Genomic DNA, 22997 nt, shown 5'->3' with positions numbered 1-22997 from the left:
AATAACGTTCCAACCGGAGAATTCCTATGTCTGTAGAAAAGCAATGGAACGCAGGTCGCTCTCATGTGAAATGCGCGTGGCTCTCTGCCAGACACCTGACTCATTTAGCTCTCATTTGACCTCACTTCACAGTAGAAGCCTCAAACCAGTTTCTAAAGACGGGTGACATCTTGTGGAAACATTTTATTTTTTTCATCACATTCAAAGTGGATCAGAAGTTTACATACTCTCAAATAGTATTTGGTAGCATTGCCTTTAAATTGTTTAACTTGGGTCAAACGTTTTGGGTAGCCTTCCACAAGCTTCCCACAATAAGTTGGGTGAATTTTGGCCCATTCCTCCTGACAGAGCTGGTGTAACTGAGTCAGATTTGTAGGCCTCCATGCTCGCACACGCTTTTTCAGTTCTGCCCACAAATTCTCTATACGGTTGAGGTCAGGGCTTTGTGATGGCCACTCCAATACCTTGACTTTGTTGTTCTTAAGCCATTTTGCCACAACTTTGAAAGTATGCTTGGGGTCATTGTCCATTTGGAAGACCCATTTGCGATCAAGCTTTAACTTCCTGACTGATGTCTTGAGATGATGCTTCAATATATCCACATAATTTGCCCTCCCAATGATGCCATCTATTTTGTGAAGTGCACCAGTCCCTCCTGTAGAAAAGCACCCCCACAACATGATGCTGCCACCCCCGTGCTTCACGGTTGGGATGGTGTTCTTCGGCTTGCAAGCCTCCCCCTTTTCCTCCAAACATAACGATGGCCATTATGGCCAAACAGTTCTATTTTTGTTTCATCAGACCAGAGGACATTTCTCCAAAAAGTACAATCTTTGTCCCCATGTGCAGTTGCAAACCGTAGTCTGGCTTTTTTATGGCGGTTTGTGATTGGAATTGTGATACAGTGAATTATACGTGAAATAATCTGTCTGTAAACAATTGTTGGAAAAATTACTTGTGACAAGCACAAAGTAGATGTCCTAACAGAGACAAAACTATAGCTTGTTAACAAGAAATGTGTGGAGTGGTTGAAAAACAGGTTTGAATGACTCCAACCTAAGTGTATGTAAACTTCCACCTTCAACTGTACATTAACCTATATGCAGCCCTTTCCTTGTCATGTGGAGAACAATAGAACATGTATTCATTATAGTTGAAGTTGTTATGATACACTACAACACACACACTCAGATTTGAACATTGAATTAAAATAGCCAGGGAGTTACTCTAGAGTCCTGATACAATTGCCCGTTGATGTAAAGTTTATCCATCACCCTGGAGACTCGTTGATTCAGGCAACACTTTTCCTTCACGATGGGCTAAAAAAAATGTTATCCTTTCATTGATCTCGGTGGGGAAGTGATCATTCATTCCAAAATCAGTGTTTCTGAGTTCTCTGCACATGTTCTTCGTCATTTCCTTTTGCTTAAATTTGTCAAAACATGCAATAATAGCCAGTGGCCTATTCCCAGAGGCCTTACCCATTCTATTGACTCTGGACGAAGTGACATTACGCACAACATCAGAGGGCAGTTTCAGTTGAGTTGACATAAAGTCTCGGACTGTGTCCTCACAGCCTCTGCTGTTGTCATTCTCCGGTATCCCTGAGAATATTAGATTGTTCCGCATTGATGGACACTGTACATCAAGCAATTATTCTTTAAGTTGTTTGTTCTCCCTTTTGCACCACCTCCACCTTGCTATGAATACAGTCTGCAGTACATTTCAGAATCGTGTTCTCTTTCCTTAGATCATCCATCTGACATTGGCTGGATTCTGGACTGGCACATAATGCATTTCTGTTAGTGTTTTTTTTATACATTTGCAAAAATGTCACTTTGTATTCATGAGGTATTGTGTGTAGACTGATGAGGAACATTTTTTTATTTAATCCTTTTTAGAATAAGCCTGCAATGTAACAACGTAGAAAAAGTCAAGGGCTCTGAATACCTTCCGAATGCACCAGATGTGTGGGTGTCGTTTATGTACGAGACATGTATGTTTTATGTATGCACAGCATCATTCTGGAATGTGGAACATGTTCCAGTTGTGTAAAGTCTTCCTTGACTTGTGTGAGTACATCCTCCTAAAGAGAATAGCTTGGCGCAATGAGTGTCCAGAACACATCCACTGAGAGCAGTAGAGTCAACAGGGTCATCGTCAACAGGGTCTCCTGTGACATGGTGGCTGATCAACTCATCTCAAAGCAAAACAAAACCCTTCGTCACAACTGGGGGGAAAGTGTTCTCTTACTGTAACACGATGAGTTTGGGAAAAAATGTGGAATTATAATTGTTTTTCTATCGTTCCATCTGTGTTCCTTTTCCCCTTCTCCCCTTCCTCCTTCTCTCCCCTCTCTTCGGTTCCCCCTCTCTTTGCCCTCTCCACAGTGAGAGTGTGTTGGAGCTCTCTATAATGCCAAAAGATGAAGACGTGCTGCAGCTGGTAAGTGTGAGTATGATATTTCTGCCACACTACACCCTAATAGAAATACTCAACTCTCTCCTGATAAATGAATTGATTTAAGAATACTAATACTACGGAGAGATAACATCTTGGATATAGTCGTTCTTGTCATTCCTTTGCTTTGAGTTGAAATCCTCAACTCTCAGGAACTAGCTTCACTGTGACCTCACTGTGACGCAGATGCTTTCTCCTATTATCCAAAGTTCTGTAGAAGCGTCACATCAAAAGCAGCTACCCACACACACACACACACACACACACACACACACACACACACACACACACACACACACACACACACACACACACACACACACACACACACACACACACACACACACACACACACACACACACACACACACACACGCTTTGCCTCAGTCCATAAATTGCTCCACCACTTACACACATGACTAGACATGCAGAGCAGAGCCTCTCCTCTCCTCTGGACCAGGAGGAGCAACCCAGGGGCAAGAACGCTGACACAACCTCCCAGACCTGGGCGCCCGACTTGGGCCTCTCTCTCTCTCTCTCTCTCACACACACACACACAAACCCCTACCCACCAAGCACCCTTTCTTTCCCCTTCCAAATACTGTCCTCCTTCAACCCCACTACCACTCCCCTACCCCTCCACTCGTCCACCCTTCTCTCCTCTCACTCTGCCCCTCACTGCACCACGGGCATCGGTTGCATTCCAATGGTGACATCACCAGCACTAGTTACGCCCCCTTCCACCCTCCCACAGGGTAGAGTGAGGGAGAGAGAGAGAGAGAGGGAAGAGGGACTTTGGAAAGGCTTTTCTGAGGACAGCATACTGAACGAAGAAGAAAGTTCGACAGATAGCAGAAAAGAACAGCGAGAGAGACAAAAAGAGGAGTGTAAAGAAGAAGTTGAGACATAACCTCGAGAAAGAAGGAAAGAGAGTGGTAAAATCGTAGCGGCGGGAGTGTTAGTGTCTGTGGGAAGCAAACAGACTGGTGCATTGAGGAGTTCCCCTCCTCTCCTCTTCCTCTGTGAGTGACTTCAAGCCAGTATTGAGCCTGAGAGACACTGCCAGACTGAGTGTGGGCCTGCCCTGCTCTCTGAGGTGAAGCCTGAACACCAGCTGAACACTTCATCTGTAAGTGTTGCCTTTTGATGTGAATTCATTTCGGGCAAAGATGTTTTAAGTCTGTGGCTTTGTCGTTTCTTAATCGGTGTTGCGGCTGTAGCTTGAGGGGCTTGAACGCTGAACGATGCTTCAGATGTGTGTTGTTGTTGCGGGTATATTGGATCAAGCTAGCTGTAGCAGTGAGACTCTGTGCTGGTTTTGATAGATCCAGATTTGCTGTTGTTTTAAGTCAGTGCTTTGTTGTAGTGGTGTATTCGGGAACATTGCTGTGGGTCTGTGCGACTGCAGACGGTTGCTGTGCTGTGGCTCTTGCTCAAGGCGCGTGCTAGTGCCTGCAGCTAACGAGTAGCTGTGTTTGTGTTGGAGGCTGAGTTGGGGCCCCTGAGAGACACTGTGGCTGAGCAGACTGAGGTGGTAGGAGGATGAACACAGATGATTCTCGACGTCGCTTGCGGTGCAGCATCATAGTTAACAAGGAGCTTTAGTGGAATGCTGTGCCGGTCAAACCTGTGACTGTCAAACCTGTGACTGTCAAGCCTGTGACTGTCAAACCTGTGACTGTCAAAGCAGTTGTATTGAATCATTGAGTCCATCTACTGATCCCGCTCCTTCCTCCCCTCTGACCTCTGTTCGTCACCTGAACTCCTCCTGTTTGTGTCTCAGCTCTCTCCCTCTCTTGTCTCCACCTACAGGCATACTCCCAGGATGCCTACCTGAGGGGCAACGAGCCTTACACAGGGGGAGCCCGGAACCTTCCGGTACCCCCGCCCCTCTGCTACGCTCCCCGCACCAAGTCCCAGCCTCTCTCCGGGGCCCCGGCCCCCATGGGCCAAAACCAGCTGGACAACTGGAGCCGCTGGGCAGGCTCCGCCAGCCCCTTGTCCCCCCTGGACAACCGCTCCACCGTGGGCAGCCCGGCCAGCTGGCAGGAGGGACTGGGCGGAGAGCCGGGGGGCGTGTGCCACAGTAGCCCCCCCTACAGGACAGAGGAGATCCAGTACGGTGTGACCGGGCAGCAGCCTACGGGACAGACCAGGGGCCGCTCCTACTCCTCATCTTCTTCTTCAGGAGGGCCCCTCAGCAGCCCTCTGCATGTCCATTATGTCAACCACAATGCTGCTGGCACTGCCACCACCGCCTCCTCTCAGCCCCAGAAAGGCAGCCAGGCCTGGGCCAGCCCTCCCCAGCCGAGCCCCAGCCGCAGCCAGCACTGCCAACAGGCCCTGTCTGAGTGGTACTACAGCCAAGCTGCTGAGCAGCGTCAGGGCCGCAGTGGCAGCATGCACCAACGCCACCGCAGCTACTCTCAGGACAGGCTGTGTGAGACAGGCCCTGGGTGCCACCGACGGGGTCCGGGCGGCTGGCCCCACAGCGCCTCCCAGGACACCCTGATGCTACTGCAGCAGTCGGGCCCCGGCCCCCACGGGGACCCTTCTTGGACCTACGGAGACTGGGAGGGGGCCCGGGACCAGAGTCACCCCTCCTCCTACGGCAGCAGAGCCCGGTCGGAGAGCCTGCTAGTACAGTACGACCGCTATGGCCGTTCGCTGGAGATGTTGGAGTGGCCCCGTTCCGAGAGGCCCGCCTGGCTGCAGCAGGCCTCACAGCAAGCACCCAGGACTGAGGCCTACCAGAGGCAGGGGAACCATTACGGTGTCGCACCAGCCCCCTCTATGGGCCGACAAGCACAGCCGCACCACAAAACCACCCCCCAACCCCACTCACAGTCTCACCCACAGCCCCAGCCCCAACAACCAGCCCCCCAGAGCAGACGTCTGCCCACCGGACAGAGCCTGGACGACCAGCCAGTAGGTTACCGCAGCTACAGCCCCTCCTTCAACCGCAAGACAGGCCGCATCATGCAGCAACCCTCCTTCAGGGACCCCTCCTACCTTGGCCCCCACCTCAGCTGGGCCCCCACCCCCAAAACTAGCCCCCTAGAGGGTGTTGTCCCCTCAGTTCCATCCCCCCTGGCCTCCACCACCCCCGAGCCCCTTGACAGGGCCTACCGCCCCACCAACCATGAGAGAGGGGCAGTTGAAGGCCAGGCGGAGGTGCTAGCTCAGACCCAGGAGGTCAAACTGAGACAGAAACCCCCCACGGGACGAAGGAGCGCCCACGCCATGCGCCACCCCCACTACACCCTGCCTGTAGATGGCACAGAACCCCCTGTGTTCCCCCCTGACCCCCACGACACTGCCCCTGCCCCTCGCCCCTCAGGAGATGGTGCCCCGCACCGTACCAATGGCAACCTGGCCCCCCTGTCTGTAGAGGATGACGCAATGGCCTCCATTCCCTTTATAGGTAAGCACCTCCACCACCACAGACTCCTCCTCCTCTTCCTCTCCCAACCCCTCCATGTGACTTGAAGACCCCATCACTCACACTTCCGTTTAAGACACAAACATATTCCTCCTGATTGATCTTACTGGAACTTACTGGAAACTAACTGTTTGTATAAAATAAACAAGAAGCTTACCAGAAAGATTGGGTTGGGGGACATAGACTATTGACTATTGGGGGACATAGACTATTGACTTGGCCTCTATTTAGAGAATAGAACCATTCTCTCTGTACCCTTTATTTCCTCTGTCGGTCTACCTGTGTGGCCAGGCTCCGGGCTTTTCCTCACTCTGTCTCCAGTCTGTGTCTTTGTTTGTGTTGGGTAATACTGTCACTTCCCACAGACATGCAGACAGTATTAGTAGTGTTTGATTGAATCATATTTTACGGGACTTCACTAACCCCCCCCCCCCCCCCTCACCAAGTCTCTCAGATCCCCTTTCCATTCACAGAAGAGGAGGTGGAAGATGACTTTATGTCTCTCACTAGCTTTCAGTCTGTCTGCTTTCACAACAGGGAGAATATTTTTCTCTCTCTATGTCACTGCCATGAATTCCATTTGAATTCTAGCCAAGTTGGGTGACAGGTAGCGGTTTAGAGCGTTGGGCCAGTAACCAAAAGGTTGCTCGTTTGAATCCCCAAGCCGACTAGGTGACAAATCTGCCAATGTGCCCTTGAGCAAGGCACTTAACCCTAAATGCTCCTGTAAGTCGCTCTGGATAAGAGTGTCTGCTAAATGACAAAAAAAAGAGAATAATAGTATAAATGAATTGGTTGAAACTCTAATAATAACCTTAACTTTTGGCATTATGTCTGTATTTACTGAGATTCACCCTCTGGGCTTTGTAACTGTTTGAACATTTGTGTATTTGCATACTACATGTGTGTTCTACTGTAATCACACATTTGTATGTATGCATGTATGCATGTATGTATGTATGTATGTATGTATGTATGCATGTAAGCATGTATGTATGTATGTATGTACAGTGTGTGTGTGTGTTTGTGAGAACAGAACAAGAGGTATCTGGCCGTGTCTCAGCTTGTTGCCTCTGCTCCGCTGCTGGAAGAACACATGATGAACATAACAGGGCCTCAGTAAATAGCCAGCTACTCCTACATCCTGTACAGTACTGATCAACAGACCATAGCCTCTAGCCCTACAGTCAAACCACAGGTAAACCAACCAACCACAGCTAAGGCAGGACCAGGCCAGGGCCACATGCAGTACCTATAGGAAGTCTACACCCCCTTGAACCTTTTTCACATTTTGTTGCGTTTACACAGTGGGATTGACATTTTTAATTATGTCATTGATCGAGACAAAATACTCCATAATCTCAAAGTGTAAAGAAAATTCAACAAATTTGAGCAAATTAATCAAACTTGAATAACTGAAATAGAGTTGTTGCATAAGTATTCAGCCCCTTTGTTTAGACAAGCCTAAATGAGTTCAGGAGTAAACTGTGGCTTAACAAATCACATAAGTTACATGGACTCACTGTGTGAAATAATAGGGGTTGATATGATTTTTAAATGACTAACCCTTCCTCTGTCCCCCATACATACCACATATGCAAGGTCCCTCAGTCAAGTACTGAATTTATTGCACAGATTTAACTACAAAGACCAGGGAGCTTTTCAAACGCCTCATAAATAAGGGCAGTGATTGGTAGATGGGTAACAATAACAAATCAGACATTGAATATCTCTTCAAGCATGGCCAAGTTAATCATTATGCTGTGGGGGATGTATTAAACCACCCAAACACAAAGATACAGTCGTCCTTCTGAACTGAGCTGCAGGACAGGAATGAGGAATGAAACTGCCAATTCCTGTGTGTGTGTGTGTGCGTGCGTGCGTGCGTGCGTGCCTGCCTGCCTGCCTGCCTGCCTGCGTGCGTGCGTGCGTGCGTGCGTGCGTGTGTGTGTGTGCGCGCGCGCCATTGGTGATTTTTAAACAGTCACAGAGTTCAATGACAGTGATAGGAGAAAACTGAAGATGGGTCAACAACATTGTAGTGACTCCACAATACTAACCTAAATGACAGAGTGAAAAGAATAATACAGATATACTGAATAAAAAATATTCCAAAACATGCAGATATATGCGATAAGGCACTAATGCAATATTGCAAATAAAACACGGCAAAGGAATACACTTTTTGGCCAAAATGCAAAGCCTTATGTTTGGTCCAAAACATCACTGAGTAACTGCCTCCTAATTTTCAAGCATGGCGGTGACTGCATCGTGGTATGGGTATGCTTGACTTTGGAAATAACAAAGTTACAGTTTTTACTTAAATCTGCTTGAAAATGTATGGCAAGACTTGAAAAATTGCTGTCTAGCCATGATCCCCAACACCTTGGCAGAGCTTGAAGATTATTATTTTTTTTTTTTTTTAAGGATAATGGGCAAATATCGCACAATACAGGTGGGAGAAGCTCTTAGGAGATTTACTCACAAGACTCACAGCTGTCATCGTCTGCCAAATGTGCTCCTAACATGTACCGACTCGGGGGGGTGACTAATCATTATTATTATTATGAATTAACTAATCAAGGCATATTACTGTTTTATTTTTATTTTATCTTTAACTTTAGAGTTCAGAGTATCTCGTGTAGATCGTTGACAAAAAAATGACAGTTAAATCCATTTTAATCCGACTTTGTAACACAATCAAATGTGACGAAATCCAAGGAGTATGCAGACAATATATAAGCAAGGTAGGCTACTCCACACCCTCAGATGGTCAAGGACAACAACTGAGGTCAGCAAAGTGGCAAAGCGGATTCAAATGAGCTGCGTCGGAAACTTGTGCCTCCGTTAAAATGGAGAGGTGGATAGATGCCCTCAATGTGGGGCCAAACCTTGAGGAACATAGAGAGTGAGAGAGACCTATAAAGAAAGAGATTTAATAAGGAAGAAAACCAGGGAACGGAGAAAATTCTTGCTGCTTCTCTTCCTTCCTGCTCAAGAGTCAGAGATGCAAGCTGAGGCACGTTTAATGACCAAAGACTTCAAACTCCTGTCTTGCTGTTTCTCTATCTCTCCTATCAGATCCCTGATAGGATCTGTGATCTGGTTGTTTGGGAACATGATTTAATAGGCTGTAGAGGATGAGGCTGTGTAGTAGACAGACGCACAAAAGCACGGAGTCTGTGCGGTCCAGGATGGTGGTTGGATTCTCTTGCCCTCTAGTATCGGTCGTTTGACTTAGTGTTTCTCTATATGGTGCCAGAAGTCTCGATGGTGGGACATGGGGCCTGGTGGTAGTGGGACCCCCTGTGAGTCACAGTACAGTAGGGGTCCAGACTGTCTCTGTCACTCTGCCAGCCTCAGGCATTGCCCTCTCTGCCCACCGCCCTCAATGCTGCCTTTGTGTACCACTGGGAGATGGAAGGGGTACTCACCAGTCCACAGCCCCTCCACACTATACCCTCCCCACAACAGACACACAGAGCCACTACCCTCCACACAACACACACACACACACACACACACACACACACACACATACATACATACATACATACATACTGAGCTAGCCAAAACATGGCCTATGCTCTCAAAGGCATCTCTCTTTCACCCTCTCTCTGTGTCTCTGTGTGAGCGGGTGAGGTCATGGCGTCTCCTATGGAGAAGGGGAAGTGGTAGTAGGCTATAGGAGTGTGTTGTAGTAGTATAGAGCCCTGCTCCATTCTAAGGCCGGTATTGTGGTGGCTGGGAGCTCCTCTCTCTACTGGCGCTGCTCTGCTGCTGCTGGCTCTGTTAATGATGGCCTTTGTTAAACCCACAGGCAGCGAGAGCGGCTATTTCTGGGCTCGGCTGTAAACAGGCAGATTCCACATCCCAGATTGGGAATGTTTCCGCCTCTTCTCCTACTGCCTCTGTTAGGTTGGCCCTTGCACCGAGACGAGAAACGGAGGGATACGGAGAGAAGAGGAGGTTGTGAGGGAGAGACAGAGGAAAGCAGGTGGAAGGCAGTGAAAGTGGAAGCAGAGATGGAATAGAGGGGAGAATATGTCTGTGGAGAGGTATGGTGAGAGAATAAACAGACATGGGGGAGAGAGGGATGAGTGTTGCATGAAAAGTTATGTTTTGAGCACCTTGTAACAATACAAGAAAGCATAACATTCCGTTTCAAAAGTTCAAGTTAAGGCTATAGGGGTTGCTTTCGAGTTGAGAGCCAAGTCGTCTTTGAGCCATAGCTTCCATTTGAGACTGAAGATCTGCTGCCCTCTGCTGTTTAGTGAAGGTACTCACAGACAGGCGCAGCAGCCATGGTTATTAGTGAGGCCAGCATTAGGATCTGAAGCTACAAAAGTTAAACATGGGCAAAACCCTACCCTTCCCTCCCTAAATGCAAACACTAGTCCGGTCCATAATCCTCTGTGTCAGTCAGAAAGTGTGTTGTGGCTGGCTGGTTTCACATCCCCTTGTGTGTGTTTTAGAATGGTTGAGATGAACGTGGTAGGGTTATCTTGGACAAAGTTGGGTAGGCTACTTTCTAAATGACATCTGCTAGAGTTACTAGTTACCTGTCCAAAATTGTAATCAGTAATGTAACTTTTGGATCACCCAAACTCAGTAACAATCGGATGACTTTCAGTTACTTTTAGATTTACTATTGCAGGATAAATCAACGTTAGAGTTTACATAGCTGATGTTGCACTATGGTGTATGTAGGCTTCTTTTAACCCATTGCTTTGTACTTTAATACAGATAAGTTTCCCGTTTTCATGTCACGCGTAACAACAGTGAAATGCCTTTCCTGCGAGCTCTAAACCCAACGATGCAGTAATCAATCATTTGTGCGAAAAATAACATACGGTAGAACAAAAACACACAAGACATTTTTTCAATAAATAATAAGAATACGAGAAAGTAAGAAGCTATATACAGGGTCAGTTCCAGGGTCAGTAACTATATACAGGGTCAGTTCCAGGGTCAGTAACTATATACAGGGTCAGTTCCAGGGTCAGTAGCTATATACAGGGTCAGTTCCAGGGTCAGTAGTTACAGTATATACAGGGTCAGTTCCAATACCATATTTACAATGTGCAGGGATACTAGATTGATAGAGGTATATATGTATAAGGGATAAGGTGAGTAAGCATCAGGATATATGATAAACAGTAGCAGCAGTGCAAATTAAGATTGTATGTACGTGAGTGCGTGTGCGTGCGTGTGTAAAGTCAGTATAAATGTGTGTGCATGGTATGTGCGTGTTGGAGTGTCAGTGTGTGTGATTGTGTAGAGTCCTGTGAGTGTGCATAGAGAGTGCAAAAATACAAATAAATACAAGGGTCTATTTAGCAGTCTTATGGCTTGGGAAAAGAAGCGGTTCAGGAGCCTGTTGGTGTCAGACTCCGCTTGCCATGCGGAAGCAGAGAGAACAGTCTATGACTTGGGTGGCTGGAGTCTTTCCCGGGCCTTCCTTGCATACCGCCTGATATAGAGGTCCTGGGCGGTAGGGAACTCAGCCCCAGTGATGTACTGGGCTGTCCGCACCACCCTCTGTAGCGCTATGCTGTTGCCATACCAAGCAATGACGCAGCCCGTCAAGAAGCTGTAGAACATGGATTTGAAGGCCCCGTGCCAACCTTTTTCAACCTCCTGAGTGGGGAAGAGGCGCTGTCTCTTCACGACTGTGCGTATGTGTGTGGATCATTTTAAGTCCTGAGTGATTTGGATCCCGGGGGACGTGAACCCTCGGAACCTGCTCTGCTGCAGCCCCGTCGATGTGGGTGGGGGCGTGCTCGGACCCCCATTCCCTGTAGTCCACGATCAGCTCCTTGGTCTTAATGAGGTTGAGGGAGAGGTCGTTGTCCCGGGATCACACTGTCAGGTCACTGACCTCCTCCCTGTAGGCTGTCTCGTCGTCGCCGGTGATCAGGCCTACCACCGTCATGTCGTCATCCCACTTGATGATGGTGTTGGAGCAGTGTGTGGCCTCGCCGTGGTTTGTGTACAGGAAGTGCAGGAGGGGACTGAGCACGCACCCCTGTAATACAATTAGGCTATATCTTGACATAAAAAACAAAGTCTGTCAAATTTCCAGTCATTCCAATTAATTGAATACCCCTTGATCTTCAAGAATAGGACTTTAGATTAGCCAAATAGTTTGACCTGAGCATGACCCAAAAACGAAGGACTTATTAACCTACTCTGTTTATGATTTTGTTGTTTCGAGCTGACAAAGAAATGCTGCTCTCATGGAATGGCATGCTTTGAGCACTGCCCAAAAGTGCTATTTGCATGTAAAAATGAACGCCATATGCCGCATTTGCTATAGGCCTAATGACCACGCTTATGCATGATATCTTGATCATTTGTAGCTGGTAAAATCTATCAAAAGTGTGCATTTGAGCATGTGTCTGTGAGGCCCATGGATTTTTTTTTTTTATCAGCACGAATTAGATTGAGCAATAAAAGCCTTGTGGTCTTCTTAAATTCAACTTGTTTTTGACTGTATGTGGAGCACAATACCACATAGTTTAGAAGGGAGGAAGTCCCTCAAAGTGTTATTCCATTGACTGGGATCTGCACTATGCTGCGGTTGCAAGAGTGAATTCTTCACTCGTGGCCGTCCACCAGTCGCAAAAACAATACGCGATAGGCAGCTTAAACCTCTTAAATTCCATTTATTGGGTTTAAAATGCACAGTCGTCCACAAAAAACGACAATCCGTAAGAAAGAAAAAGCCCGAGCAGCAGTGTGAGTCAGTGCGCCATGTATGTAGATGTCAATAATACGTGATATCCGTGTCGCCCGTAGTCTACACCCCTGCTGTCGTCCTGACCTCCAAGCCTTTGTTCAAGTAGGTTGTGTAATCTTTGGTATGCTGACAGCAGTCTCACCATTGGAAGACCGCTTGGACTGTAGCCTACCAAAGCCTATTCCTGCTCTTTTCCCGCTATCCATCAGACGGTCTCTGACTTGTGGTCAGACTCGCTCAGGTGGAACAAACTTAAACCTGCTCCTTTTTTCAATGCTGATTTCAATGTCTTTGAGGAAACAGAAAGGTGTCGACAACAACAAAAAATCGGCAACATCCTTTATGAATTTAAAAGTGATCCAAGTAATCATCTAGTTTTTCAAAGGAATCTGTAATCTGATTACAAAGTTTTTGCTGGTAATGTAACGGATTACGGTTAGTTTTTTTTTGTAATCAGTTATATGTAACACATTACATGTAATCCGTTACTCCCCAACCCTGATCTTTGATATATTACTTATGGTTGTTTTATGTATTTCTGTCATTCAACTGCTTTCATTTTGAAAATGCATAGCAGCTAACCAGTGTAATGCACTCACACAAATGAACACACTGAATCACACACAGCCTTACACATTCTTCCCAACCCGCTAGTTGATAAAGAACTGAAACCTAGCGTTATTACATGGTACTCAAAGCCTTTTCCGTTTCTATTTGAAGAACTGTTCTCATGGAGGCCGCAGGTACAGCATAGGGCGTTGTTTCAATCTCTCTGTATGTTGTTTTACTTTCCACCTTATTAGTTTGTCTATTGTCCGTGTGTGTGTGTGTGTGTGTCCGTGTGTGTGTGTGTGTGTGTGTGTGTGTGTGTGTGTGTTTTTATGCAATAGAGCTGTAATATGGCTCATTTACAGATACGTTATTGAAGTTCTAAATTGCAATTCTGCCTTGTTCTTTCCTGACCATTTTCATCCACTTTCTCGTTGAGGATGCTTCATAGAACACATGTTATAATCTGTGTGTACGGTGTTTGTGTGTTAGAAGGACAAAGAAAGTGAGTACGTAAGTAATGTGTCTGGTCAAAGGTTCTCAGAGAACCGGAGCATTCCCTTTTGAAAACAGTATCTCTGTCCTTTATGGTCACCCTCTGGTGGTACCTCATCGCTCTCCCTTCCTTTAAATCCTCTCCCCTCCTCCCTCTATCCTTCCCTCTCGTCCTCTCACCCTTGATTCTGCCCTCTGCCCTTTCCTAACCTTCCCTCTACTTCCCTTCCTCCCTTCTTCCTCTCCTGTCTCCCCACCTTTGCCTTTTCCCTTCCCTCTGTCCTTCCCTCTCCTCCTCCCTCTACCCCCCCCACACACACAGATGAGCCGACGAGCCCCAGCGCTGACCTCCGTGCCCGCCACGTACCCGCCTCCTCCGTGGTGTCCAGCGGCATGAGCTCAGCGCCCGCCATCGTCACCAGCCCCGCCTCCCCCACCTTCACCTTCCCTCTAACCAGGCTCTTCTCACACGACTGCAGTGAGTGTCCCCCTTGAGCCGGACTACCCCGGACCGACCCCCCTGCATGCAGCCATACCAGAACCCACCCAGCACCCCTCTCTGCGGTGTCTGGTACCATGCGAGCAGACATGCCACCTCCACATCTATGGAGAGAATGGCTTACTGTACACAGCATGCTCCTTTGTCTCTCTGCATGAGTTGATTGACAATTTTTCCATGGCGAAGAGGTCAATTAGCCTCCAGTGAATAGGCCTTGTGTACTTCTATGTGCCTGGTAAGATGCATGTGCACCCTAAAGCAAATGTAGTCGCTCCTCGGTGGACTAACCGCCTAGGCAGATGCATATGCGTCACTGAAGTGAATGTGGTTACTCTCTACCTTTGGTAGAAAGTGTGTTTTCCTCTGTATAGACTAGAGCATGAAGTCCAGAGGTCCTCGTACACCCAGCTTTAGCCCAGTCTGCCAGACAGACTCCCCTTGCACGACAGTAGTGAGCGAAGTGACCTGAGAAGATCTAACCTAACCTGAGTCCATCCTGCCAGCCCACCTCTTCACCCGCTACCTCACCCCAACCACCTCACCCAACCACCCTCCAGCTCTCTGCCAACCGCTCACCCTCGTCTCTTAACCCCACACTCCTTAACCTCCTCTCATCCTCTGACTGCCATTACATCTACATTCTTCTCTTTCCTTCCTTCTTTCTTTCTTTCTTTCTTTCCTTCTTTCTTTCTTTCTTTCTTTCTTTCTTTCCCTCTCTCTCTCACTCGCTCCGTCTCCCACTGAGCAGGCAGTATTAAATCCAGTCGCCGTTCCTCCTATCTTCTAGCCATCACCACGGAACGCTCCAAGTCATGTGACGAGGGACTCAACACCTTCAGGGGAGAGGAGGGCCGCGTCTTCTCGTGAGTAACGGAACACCGGGGGGAGACGTGGGAAAGCGATTTAAGAGGAATTAATCTGGAGCATATGATCAATTCATTTCGTAGGAAATCTTGCGGTAGTCATTTTAAACCAACCCTCCGTTTTATTCTCCATAGGAGGCTGCCAAAGAGAGTGAAGAGTTTCTTCACTGATGGGGTGAGTTTTCCCCCTGTTTCGCAACAACAGTAGGCTGTACCCTACACGTGACCACACTGCTGATTGCAGAGGACATGGCAGCTTGTGGAGTGTGTCTGAATCCATCTGTGTTTTTTTTCCAGTGTGTTTATCCTAAAAACCTGTTGTGGAGTGGTGTGTAACTTTTGACCCTGTGTGTGTGTGTGTGTGTGTGTGTGTGTGTGTGTGTGTGTGTGTGTGTGTGTGTGTGTGTGTGTGTGTGTGTGTGTGTGTGTGTGTGTGTGTGTGTGTGTGTGTGTGTGTGTGTGTGTGTGTGTGTGTGTGTGTGTGTGTGTGTGTGTGTGTGTGTGTTAGTCTCTGGACAGTCTGGGGGCAGCGGAGGAGGTGCGCTCCAAACGCCACTCCACCTCAGAGCTGGGCAGCATCAGCTACAGTGACATATGGAGAGAGGGATGGCTGCACTACAAACAGATCCTCACGGAGAAGGGCAAGGTGGGAGAAAGCAGGAGAGAACGAGTAGAGGAATAGGACCTGCTGCAGTTTAATGAACCATTTCCTCTCTCTCTATCTCTGTCCTCTCTGTCTCTCACTCTCTCCGTTCCATTCTGTGTTGCAGAAGGTGGGCAGCGGCATGCGTCCGTGGAGGCGGGTCTTCTCGGTGTTGCGCTCCCACTCGCTCTTCCTCTACAAGGACAAGCGGGAGGCGGTCCTGCGGGGCGCCACTCTGGGAGGCGATGCCGACGAGGAGCAGCCAATCAGCATCCGGGGCTGCCTGGTGGACATAGCGTACAGCGAGACCAAGCGCAAGCACGCGCTGCGTCTGACCACTCAGGACTTTTGTGAGTACCTGCTGCAGGCCGAGGACAGAGAGGACATGCTGGACTGGATCAAGGTCATCAGTGAGAACAGCAAGACGGACAATGAGGTGGGTCAGAGGGCACCACTCTCACCTCTCAACTGACCTCTCACCTCTCAACTCTGACCGTAGACCCCTCTCAACTCTGACCCTAGAACCCTCTCAACTCTGACCCTAGAACCCTCATATCTTATGTCACAGACTGCCTTCTATTTATGTATCTCCTGTAACATTGTTGCACATGTCACCTTTCTTCACTGGTGTTGCTACAGTGTAAGCCTGTATTGATGAGGGAGTGGACTGTGTGTTTGTCTCAGGAGCTGGGATTCTCAAGACAGGCTCTGATCAGTAAGAAGCTCAATGACTACAGGAAACAGAGGTGAGGGACACATACCTGTCACTATACAGCAGTAGTGTTTGGTACATCCATCTTGCTTGCCATTGGCTGGTAGAGTCCGTTTGTAACAGTCTTCACTCTGTCTCCCCCTGCCTCCAGTCCAACAGGCAACAAGCCGGACTCCTCGCCCAGGGTGTCCCGTGCCAAGCCGTCCTTCCTGCTGGCCAAGATGGAGAACGCTGCCGGGGCGCCGCGCTCACCCAAACCTGAGGGCAAAGGTCAGAGACAGGAACCAGCCAGCAGTGGTCATTCCAGGTGGATGTTTGCTCTGACTCTGTGTCTGTCTGACTGTCTGACTCGCTGTCCCTCTGTCTGTCCCCAGATGAGAGCAGCCCACCTAAGTCACCATGGGGGATCAACATCATGAAGAAGTCCAAGAAGTCAGCGCCCAAGGCTTTTGGAGTGCGGCTAGAAGACTGCCAGCCAGCCGCCAAGAACAAAGTCAGTCATAGCCTCTAATCTCATCTTATCATATACTGTAAATGTATCATTCTGTGCGTGTTTATATGCCCTGTGAAAGTATTTACTGAAAATGAATGGCATATGGACATGTATGGGTCAGTGTGTGTCTACTGTTTACTATGATGTATCTGTGTGCTGGTAAGGTTATGTGGGTCCACTCCTGTCCGACCCTCCCCTCTCCTGTCTGTCTGTCCTCCCAGTTCATACCTATGATCGTGGAGATCTGCTGTGGGCTGGTGGAGGAGATGGGTCTGGAGTACACCGGCATCTACAGGGTCCCAGGGAACAACGCAGTGGTGTCCAGCCTTCAGGACCAGCTCAACAAGGGGTCGGACATCAACCCTGCAGAGGAGGTGAGCAGAGCAGGAACCCAGTCGCACGGGCACACACACACACACACACACACACACACACACACACACACACACACACACACACACACAACCTAACGTACAGTAAGCAATAGGCACAGTACACAGTGACTGGGTTAGATAGACACAGTATATCTAGTCATCTGTGGGATGGTGTTAAACAGCATCAGTGGGGTATACAAGTGTTCAGCATAGGGAAAGGATGATATGAACATCAACGATTCTATCCAACCCTGTCTCTAAAGACCTTTTAGTCTTGCCTTTGACCCCCCCCCCCCCCCCCTGTTCTTACCGCTTCACAGAAATGGCAGGACCTGAATGTGATCAGCAGCTTGCTCAAGTCTTTCTTCAGGAAACTTCCGGAGCCCCTCTTCACTGACGGTGAGTCCCCGTTTTGGTAGAAGAACCGTCAGTAAAGGCAGGAATCAGCTCACATTCATCCTCCTTTTTAATGTTTTTGAATGTTAGTTTTTATTTCAATGTACTGCAACTATTCATATTACTCTCATCCTCACAGATAAGTACAATGACTTCATTGACGCAAACCGGATGGAGAATGCCGGGGACCGGCTAAAGACCATGAAAAAACTGGTATGTTGTCTGAGCGTGTTCCTCTATTGGCATATCCGGTGTCGTCTTTCCCTGGAAGGATGATATGTTCAAGAGCTAGCAGATTACACAGGATACGCAGAGATGTTGACGTATTTATCCTTCTCTCTCTCTCTCTCTCTCTCTCACTCTCTCTCTAATGCTCCCTCTCCCCTCTCTCTATCACTCTCTAACTCTCTCTCTCCCCTCTCTCTATCACTCTCTAACTCTCTCTCTCCCCTCTCTCTATCACTCTCTAACTCTCTCTCTCTATCACTCTCTAATTCTCTCTCTGACTCTCCCTCCCTCCCTCCCTCCATCCCCCCCCTCTCTCTCTAACGCTCCCTCTCCCCTCTCTCTATCACTCTCTAACTCTCTCTCTCTATCACTCTCTAACGCTCCCTCTCCCCTCTCTCTATCACTCTCTAACTCTCTCTCTCCCCTCTCTCTATCACTCTCTAACTCTCTCTCTCTATCACTCTCTAACTCTCTCTCTCTCTATCACTCTATCTCTCTCTTTCTCACTCTCTCTCTCTATCACTCTCTAACTCTCTCTCTCTGTCTCTCTCTAACGCTCCCTCTCCCCTCTCTCTATCACTCTCTAACTCTCTCTCTCAATCACTCTCTCTCTGTCTTCTCTCTCTCTCTCTCTCTCTCTCTCTCTCTCTCTCTCTCTCTCTCTGTCTCTCTGTCTCTCTCTCTCTCTCTCTCTCTCTCTCTCTCTCTCTCTCTGTCTCTCTCTCTCTCTCTCTCTCTGTCTCTCTTTCTCTCTCTCTCTCTCTCTCTCTCTCTCTCTCTCTCTCTCTCTCTCTCTCTCTCTCTCTCTCTCTCTCTCTCTCTCTCTCTCTCTCTCTCTCTCTCTCTCTTTCTGTCTCTCTCTCTCTCTCGCTCTGTTAGATCCGTGACTTACCAGACCATTACTACCACACTCTCAAGTTCCTGGTTGGCCATCTGAAGACGGTAGCCGACCACTGTGAGAAAAACAAGGTCCGGACACTGCTATCGTGGTGCTCTAACGCGAACGGGTTACTATTGGCCTGCGCGTCCCAAATGGCACCCTATTCCCTATATAGTGGCCGACTTTTGTCCCGCACCCAGTGGCACTTTATTCCCTATGTAAAGTGCCCGACTTTTCACAGTGTTACAGTTCGGGTGTGTTAACACGTGGACGCCATAGCAACGGATTATTATTAAGGAAGACTGGTGTATAAGGAGATGTGTTGTTTCTGTGCGTGTAGATGGAACCTCGTAACTTGGCCCTGGTGTTCGGGCCCACGCTGGTGCGGACGTCTGAAGACAACATGACAGACATGGTGACTCACATGCCTGACCGCTACAAGATAGTCGAGACGCTCATCCAACACGTGAGTGACCCTCCAATCTCAACCAATGACAAACCTGTTTACTGGCTTCATGTTAACGCTCCTCCAGTGAGCTGGCGCTACCCTGTCGGGAATATCTTCTCACAGATCTCTTCTTTCTCTCTGTCTCCTCTCGCACTCTGTTTCCTCCCACAGTATCTCTGGTTTTTCAGTGAGGACCTGGACAAGGATGAGAAGGTACAGTGGGACTTACTCTGCAAACTGTGGAGACTATGTGGGAGCAGCTGTTCAGTTCACACGGTCATGTTGGAGCTCACTGTGTAATCTGCTCCAGTAACCAGCCCAAATAGAATCCTGCAAGTCAGGGGATGTGATATGATACAGCATATCTGATCTATGTGCCATTGCCTGCGTCTCATATTGCACCCTATTCCCTTCGTAGTGCACTACTTCTTACCAAAGCCCTATGGGCCGGGGAAGAATAGCGCATTACAGTGCCTTGCGAAAGTATTCGGCCCCCTTGAACTTTGCGACCTTTTGCCACATTTCAGGCTTCAAACATAAAGATATAAAACTGTATTTTTTTGTGAAGAATCAACAACAAGTGGGACACAATCATGAAGTGGAACGACATTTATTGGATATTTTTAACAAATCAAAAACTGAAAAATTGGGCGTGCAAAATTATTCAGCCCCCTTAAGTTAATACTTTGTAGCGCCACCTTTTGCTGCGATTACAGCTGTAAGTCGCTTGGGGTATGTCTCTATCAGTTTTGCACATCGAGAGACTGACATTTTTTCCCATTCCTCCTTGCAAAACAGCTCGAGCTCAGTGAGGTTGGATGGAGAGCATTTGTGAACAGCAGTTTTCAGTTCTTTCCACAGATTCTCGATTGGATTCAGGTCTGGACTTTGACTTGGCCATTCTAACACCTGGATATGTTTATTTTTGAACCATTCCATTGTAGATTTTGCTTTATGTTTTGGATCATTGTCTTGTTGGAAGACAAATCTCCGTCCCAGTCTCAGGTCTTTTGCAGACTTTTCCAGAATGGTCCTGTATTTGGCTCCATCCATCTTCCCATCAATTTTAACCATCTTCCCTGTCCCTGCTGAAGAAAAGCAGGCCCAAACCATGATGCTGCCACCACCATGTTTGACAGTGGGGATGGTGTGTTCAGCTGTGTTGCTTTTACGCCAAACATAACGTTTTGTATTGTTGCCAAAAAGTTCAATTTTGGTTTCATCTGACCAGAGCACCAGAGTAAAGGGGCTGAATAATTTTGCACGCCCAATTTTTCAGTTTTTGATTTGTTAAAAAAGTTTGAAATATCCAATAAATGTCGTTCCACTTCATGATTGTGTCCCACTTGTTGTTGATTCTTCACAAAAAAATACAGTTCTATATCTTTATGTTTGAAGCCTGAAATGTGGCAAAAGGTCGCAAAGTTCAAGGGGGACGAATACTTTCGCAAGGCACTGTATATGGAGAAACGGTTGCCATTTGGGACAAAGTCACCGATTCTTATGCAGGACTTAAATCCAGTGTTCATGTGTTGTTTATGACTCGATGCCTTTCTCCCCTTCAGACTCCAGTAGACACGAAGGACCTGGTGCCTGCCCCCAATATCGACCACTTGCTCTCCAACATCGGCAAGACCGCTCTGCTAGGGGAGGCGTCAGGTGAGGGCCCGCCCGCCACTGCCCAAATGCACCAGTCACAACCTGCACTGAGCTACTGACAGCCTGTGCAGACCAATCACGGTTCACACTGTGGCCAAACTGGCCAATCGGCAACTGGCAATAATTATTGACAGCCACACAGTTGAACCAATCTCATGCAACCAGGAAATAGGCATGACATACATTTGAAATGATTTGCCCTTGCTGAGTTTCTCTCCTTCCTGATTTGATCACTAGACTGTGTGCTTCTTTCCGCTCACCTGGTTTTCTTTTCTTCTTTATTACTCATCCTTCACTGTCTCTTCTACGTCGCTGCATCCCTCTCTTAGCTGAGCCTGTGGAGCAGCCACTGCGGTAGGATGGGACTTCCCCTGCCAATTCCTGTGTGTGTGTGTGTGTGTGTGTGTGTGTGTGTGTGTGTGTGTGTGTGTGTGTGTGTGTGTGTGTGTGTGTGTGTGTGTGTGTGTGTGTGTGTGTGTGTGTGTGTGTGTGTGTGTGTGTGTGTGTGTGTGTGTGTGTGCGTGCGTGCGTGCGTGCGTGCGTGCGTGCGTGCGTGCGAGCGAGCGTGAGAAATGGTGAGTTTTTGGTGTGATGGTGTTTGTTAGTGAAAGATGGGTGGGTGTGGTGGGTGTGTTTGGTATGTGTCACCATCTTCAGAGGAAGTTGCTCTCGGCTCCCTTTGTGTCAGCTTGACTAAGGCAGGAGGTGTGTGTGAGGATGACCCTGCACTTGGTGTACTCTGTCACTGAGAGAGAAAGCCCCTCTACAGTGGTCTGTCTGTCATGTCTGCCTCACCTGCTCCACTCATTCTCTATGGGCCCTCTCATGTGTTACTCTGGGGTTTTAGTGTGTGTGTGTGTGTGTGTGTGTGTGTGTGTGTGTGTGTGTGTGTGTGTGTGTGTGTGTGTGTGTGTGTGTGTGTGTGTGTGTGTGTGTGTGTGTGTGTGTGTGTGTGTGTGTGTGTGTGTGTGTGTGTGTGTGTGTGTGTGTGTGTGTGTGTGTAGTATAGTAAGCAAAGAATAGATTTGACCAACTGGGGACATTTTCTTAGTACCGACAAGGTAAAATGCTATTTCCAGGGGGTTAAGGTTAGGGTTAGGAGCTGGGGATAGTTTTAGGGTTAGGAGCTAGGCTTAGGGTTACGGTAAGGTTTTCAGGTTAAGGTTAGGGTTAGGGAAAATAGGATTTAGAATGGGACTGAATTGTGTCTTCCCACAAAGTTAGTTATGTGAGTGTGAGCGTGTGAGTGAGAGCGTGTGAGTGTAAGTGTGAGTGTGACAGAGAGTGTGTGTGTGAGAGCGAGGGCGTGTGAGCGAGGGCGTGTGAGCGAGGGCGTGTGACTAAGGTGGTGTGAGCGAGGGCGTGTGTGTGAGGTGGTGTGACTAAGTGTGTGGTGATTGAAAAACCCTTTACTCAACCTTGTATTCTGCCTTCCCTCCTCCCGACGCTTCCTTCACCGGTTGATGTCATCAGTGTTTGCCGTGATGTCATCAGTGTGTGCTGCGATTCCTTAATGCTGTTGTTTTTCCCCACCCTCGCCCCTCTCTCCAACAACCCTGGTCACATACCAGTCAGTATGATCAACTCCATGACAATTGGTGGTTTGTGATGACACGTTGTCCTGTGTGTTAATGGTGTGTGACCAGTGTCTGTATGGTTCTGTTCCCCAGGGGAAGGTGACGGGTAGAAGGGAGGCACAGAGGATGCACAACTCCCTACTAATTGGATTAGTGTTACATTAGAGCAGTCATATTTCCTGTGTTATAACAGTGTCGAAATAGTGTGTTTTAAAAGCTCTAGCTAGCTAGATAACAGAAAGGTTTATTGTTTTCTGACGCGGCAGCTCTGTGCCCCCCCCCATCGCTGCCATTCACGCTCCTCCTCCCCTCCCATGTAACACAGACCAGCTTTACAGTGTACCTTTCCCCTCTGATCCTCTCTCTTTGTCCTCTCTTAGACTCAACCAACAGTGACTCAGCTAAATCTAAGGTAAGGTCTCGTATAGCCGACTATGCTGTTCTACACTTGTTATTGAACTTCTGGCCACTCAACTTCTGGCCACACATATAGCAGAAACTGGGGACAGTTTCACAGACATAAAACAATCTTCTTCA

The 22997-nt window shown here is 48.0% G+C and overlaps 1 protein-coding gene across 10 annotated transcripts in view; it reads left to right on the top strand.

The window, feature by feature from the left end:
• LOC139364633 (rho GTPase-activating protein 23-like) overlaps positions 1–22997 on the top strand; it is a 99153-nt gene that overhangs the window by 71445 nt on the left and 4711 nt on the right. For 3 of the 10 annotated variants that reach the window (XM_071101544.1, XM_071101545.1, XM_071101539.1), the window contains exons 6-23: positions 2391–2451; positions 4273–5884; positions 14011–14166; positions 14936–15050; positions 15186–15225; positions 15559–15696; positions 15821–16129; positions 16378–16439; positions 16557–16675; positions 16780–16898; positions 17120–17272; positions 17593–17671; positions 17808–17881; positions 18776–18865; positions 19117–19242; positions 19396–19437; positions 20790–20883; positions 22841–22872. In XM_071101544.1, coding sequence (XP_070957645.1) covers positions 2391–2451; positions 4273–5884; positions 14011–14166; positions 14936–15050; positions 15186–15225; positions 15559–15696; positions 15821–16129; positions 16378–16439; positions 16557–16675; positions 16780–16898; positions 17120–17272; positions 17593–17671; positions 17808–17881; positions 18776–18865; positions 19117–19242; positions 19396–19437; positions 20790–20883; positions 22841–22872 — 3421 coding nt within the window. Of the gene's footprint in view, positions 1–2390; positions 2452–2989; positions 3590–4272; positions 5885–14010; positions 14167–14935; positions 15051–15185; positions 15226–15558; positions 15697–15820; positions 16130–16377; positions 16440–16556; positions 16676–16779; positions 16899–17119; positions 17273–17592; positions 17672–17807; positions 17882–18775; positions 18866–19116; positions 19243–19395; positions 19438–20789; positions 20884–22840; positions 22873–22997 lie in introns of those variants that run through there. The other 7 variants (XM_071101540.1, XM_071101541.1, XM_071101547.1 and 4 more) reach the window with 7 other exon arrangements.

This window comes from Oncorhynchus clarkii, chromosome 13, assembly GCF_045791955.1.
Source record: "Oncorhynchus clarkii lewisi isolate Uvic-CL-2024 chromosome 13, UVic_Ocla_1.0, whole genome shotgun sequence".
NCBI classification, from domain to species: Eukaryota; Metazoa; Chordata; class Actinopteri; order Salmoniformes; family Salmonidae; genus Oncorhynchus; species Oncorhynchus clarkii.
Note: the sequence above shows the minus strand (reverse complement) of the source record. Positions and strands in the feature narration are given on the sequence as shown.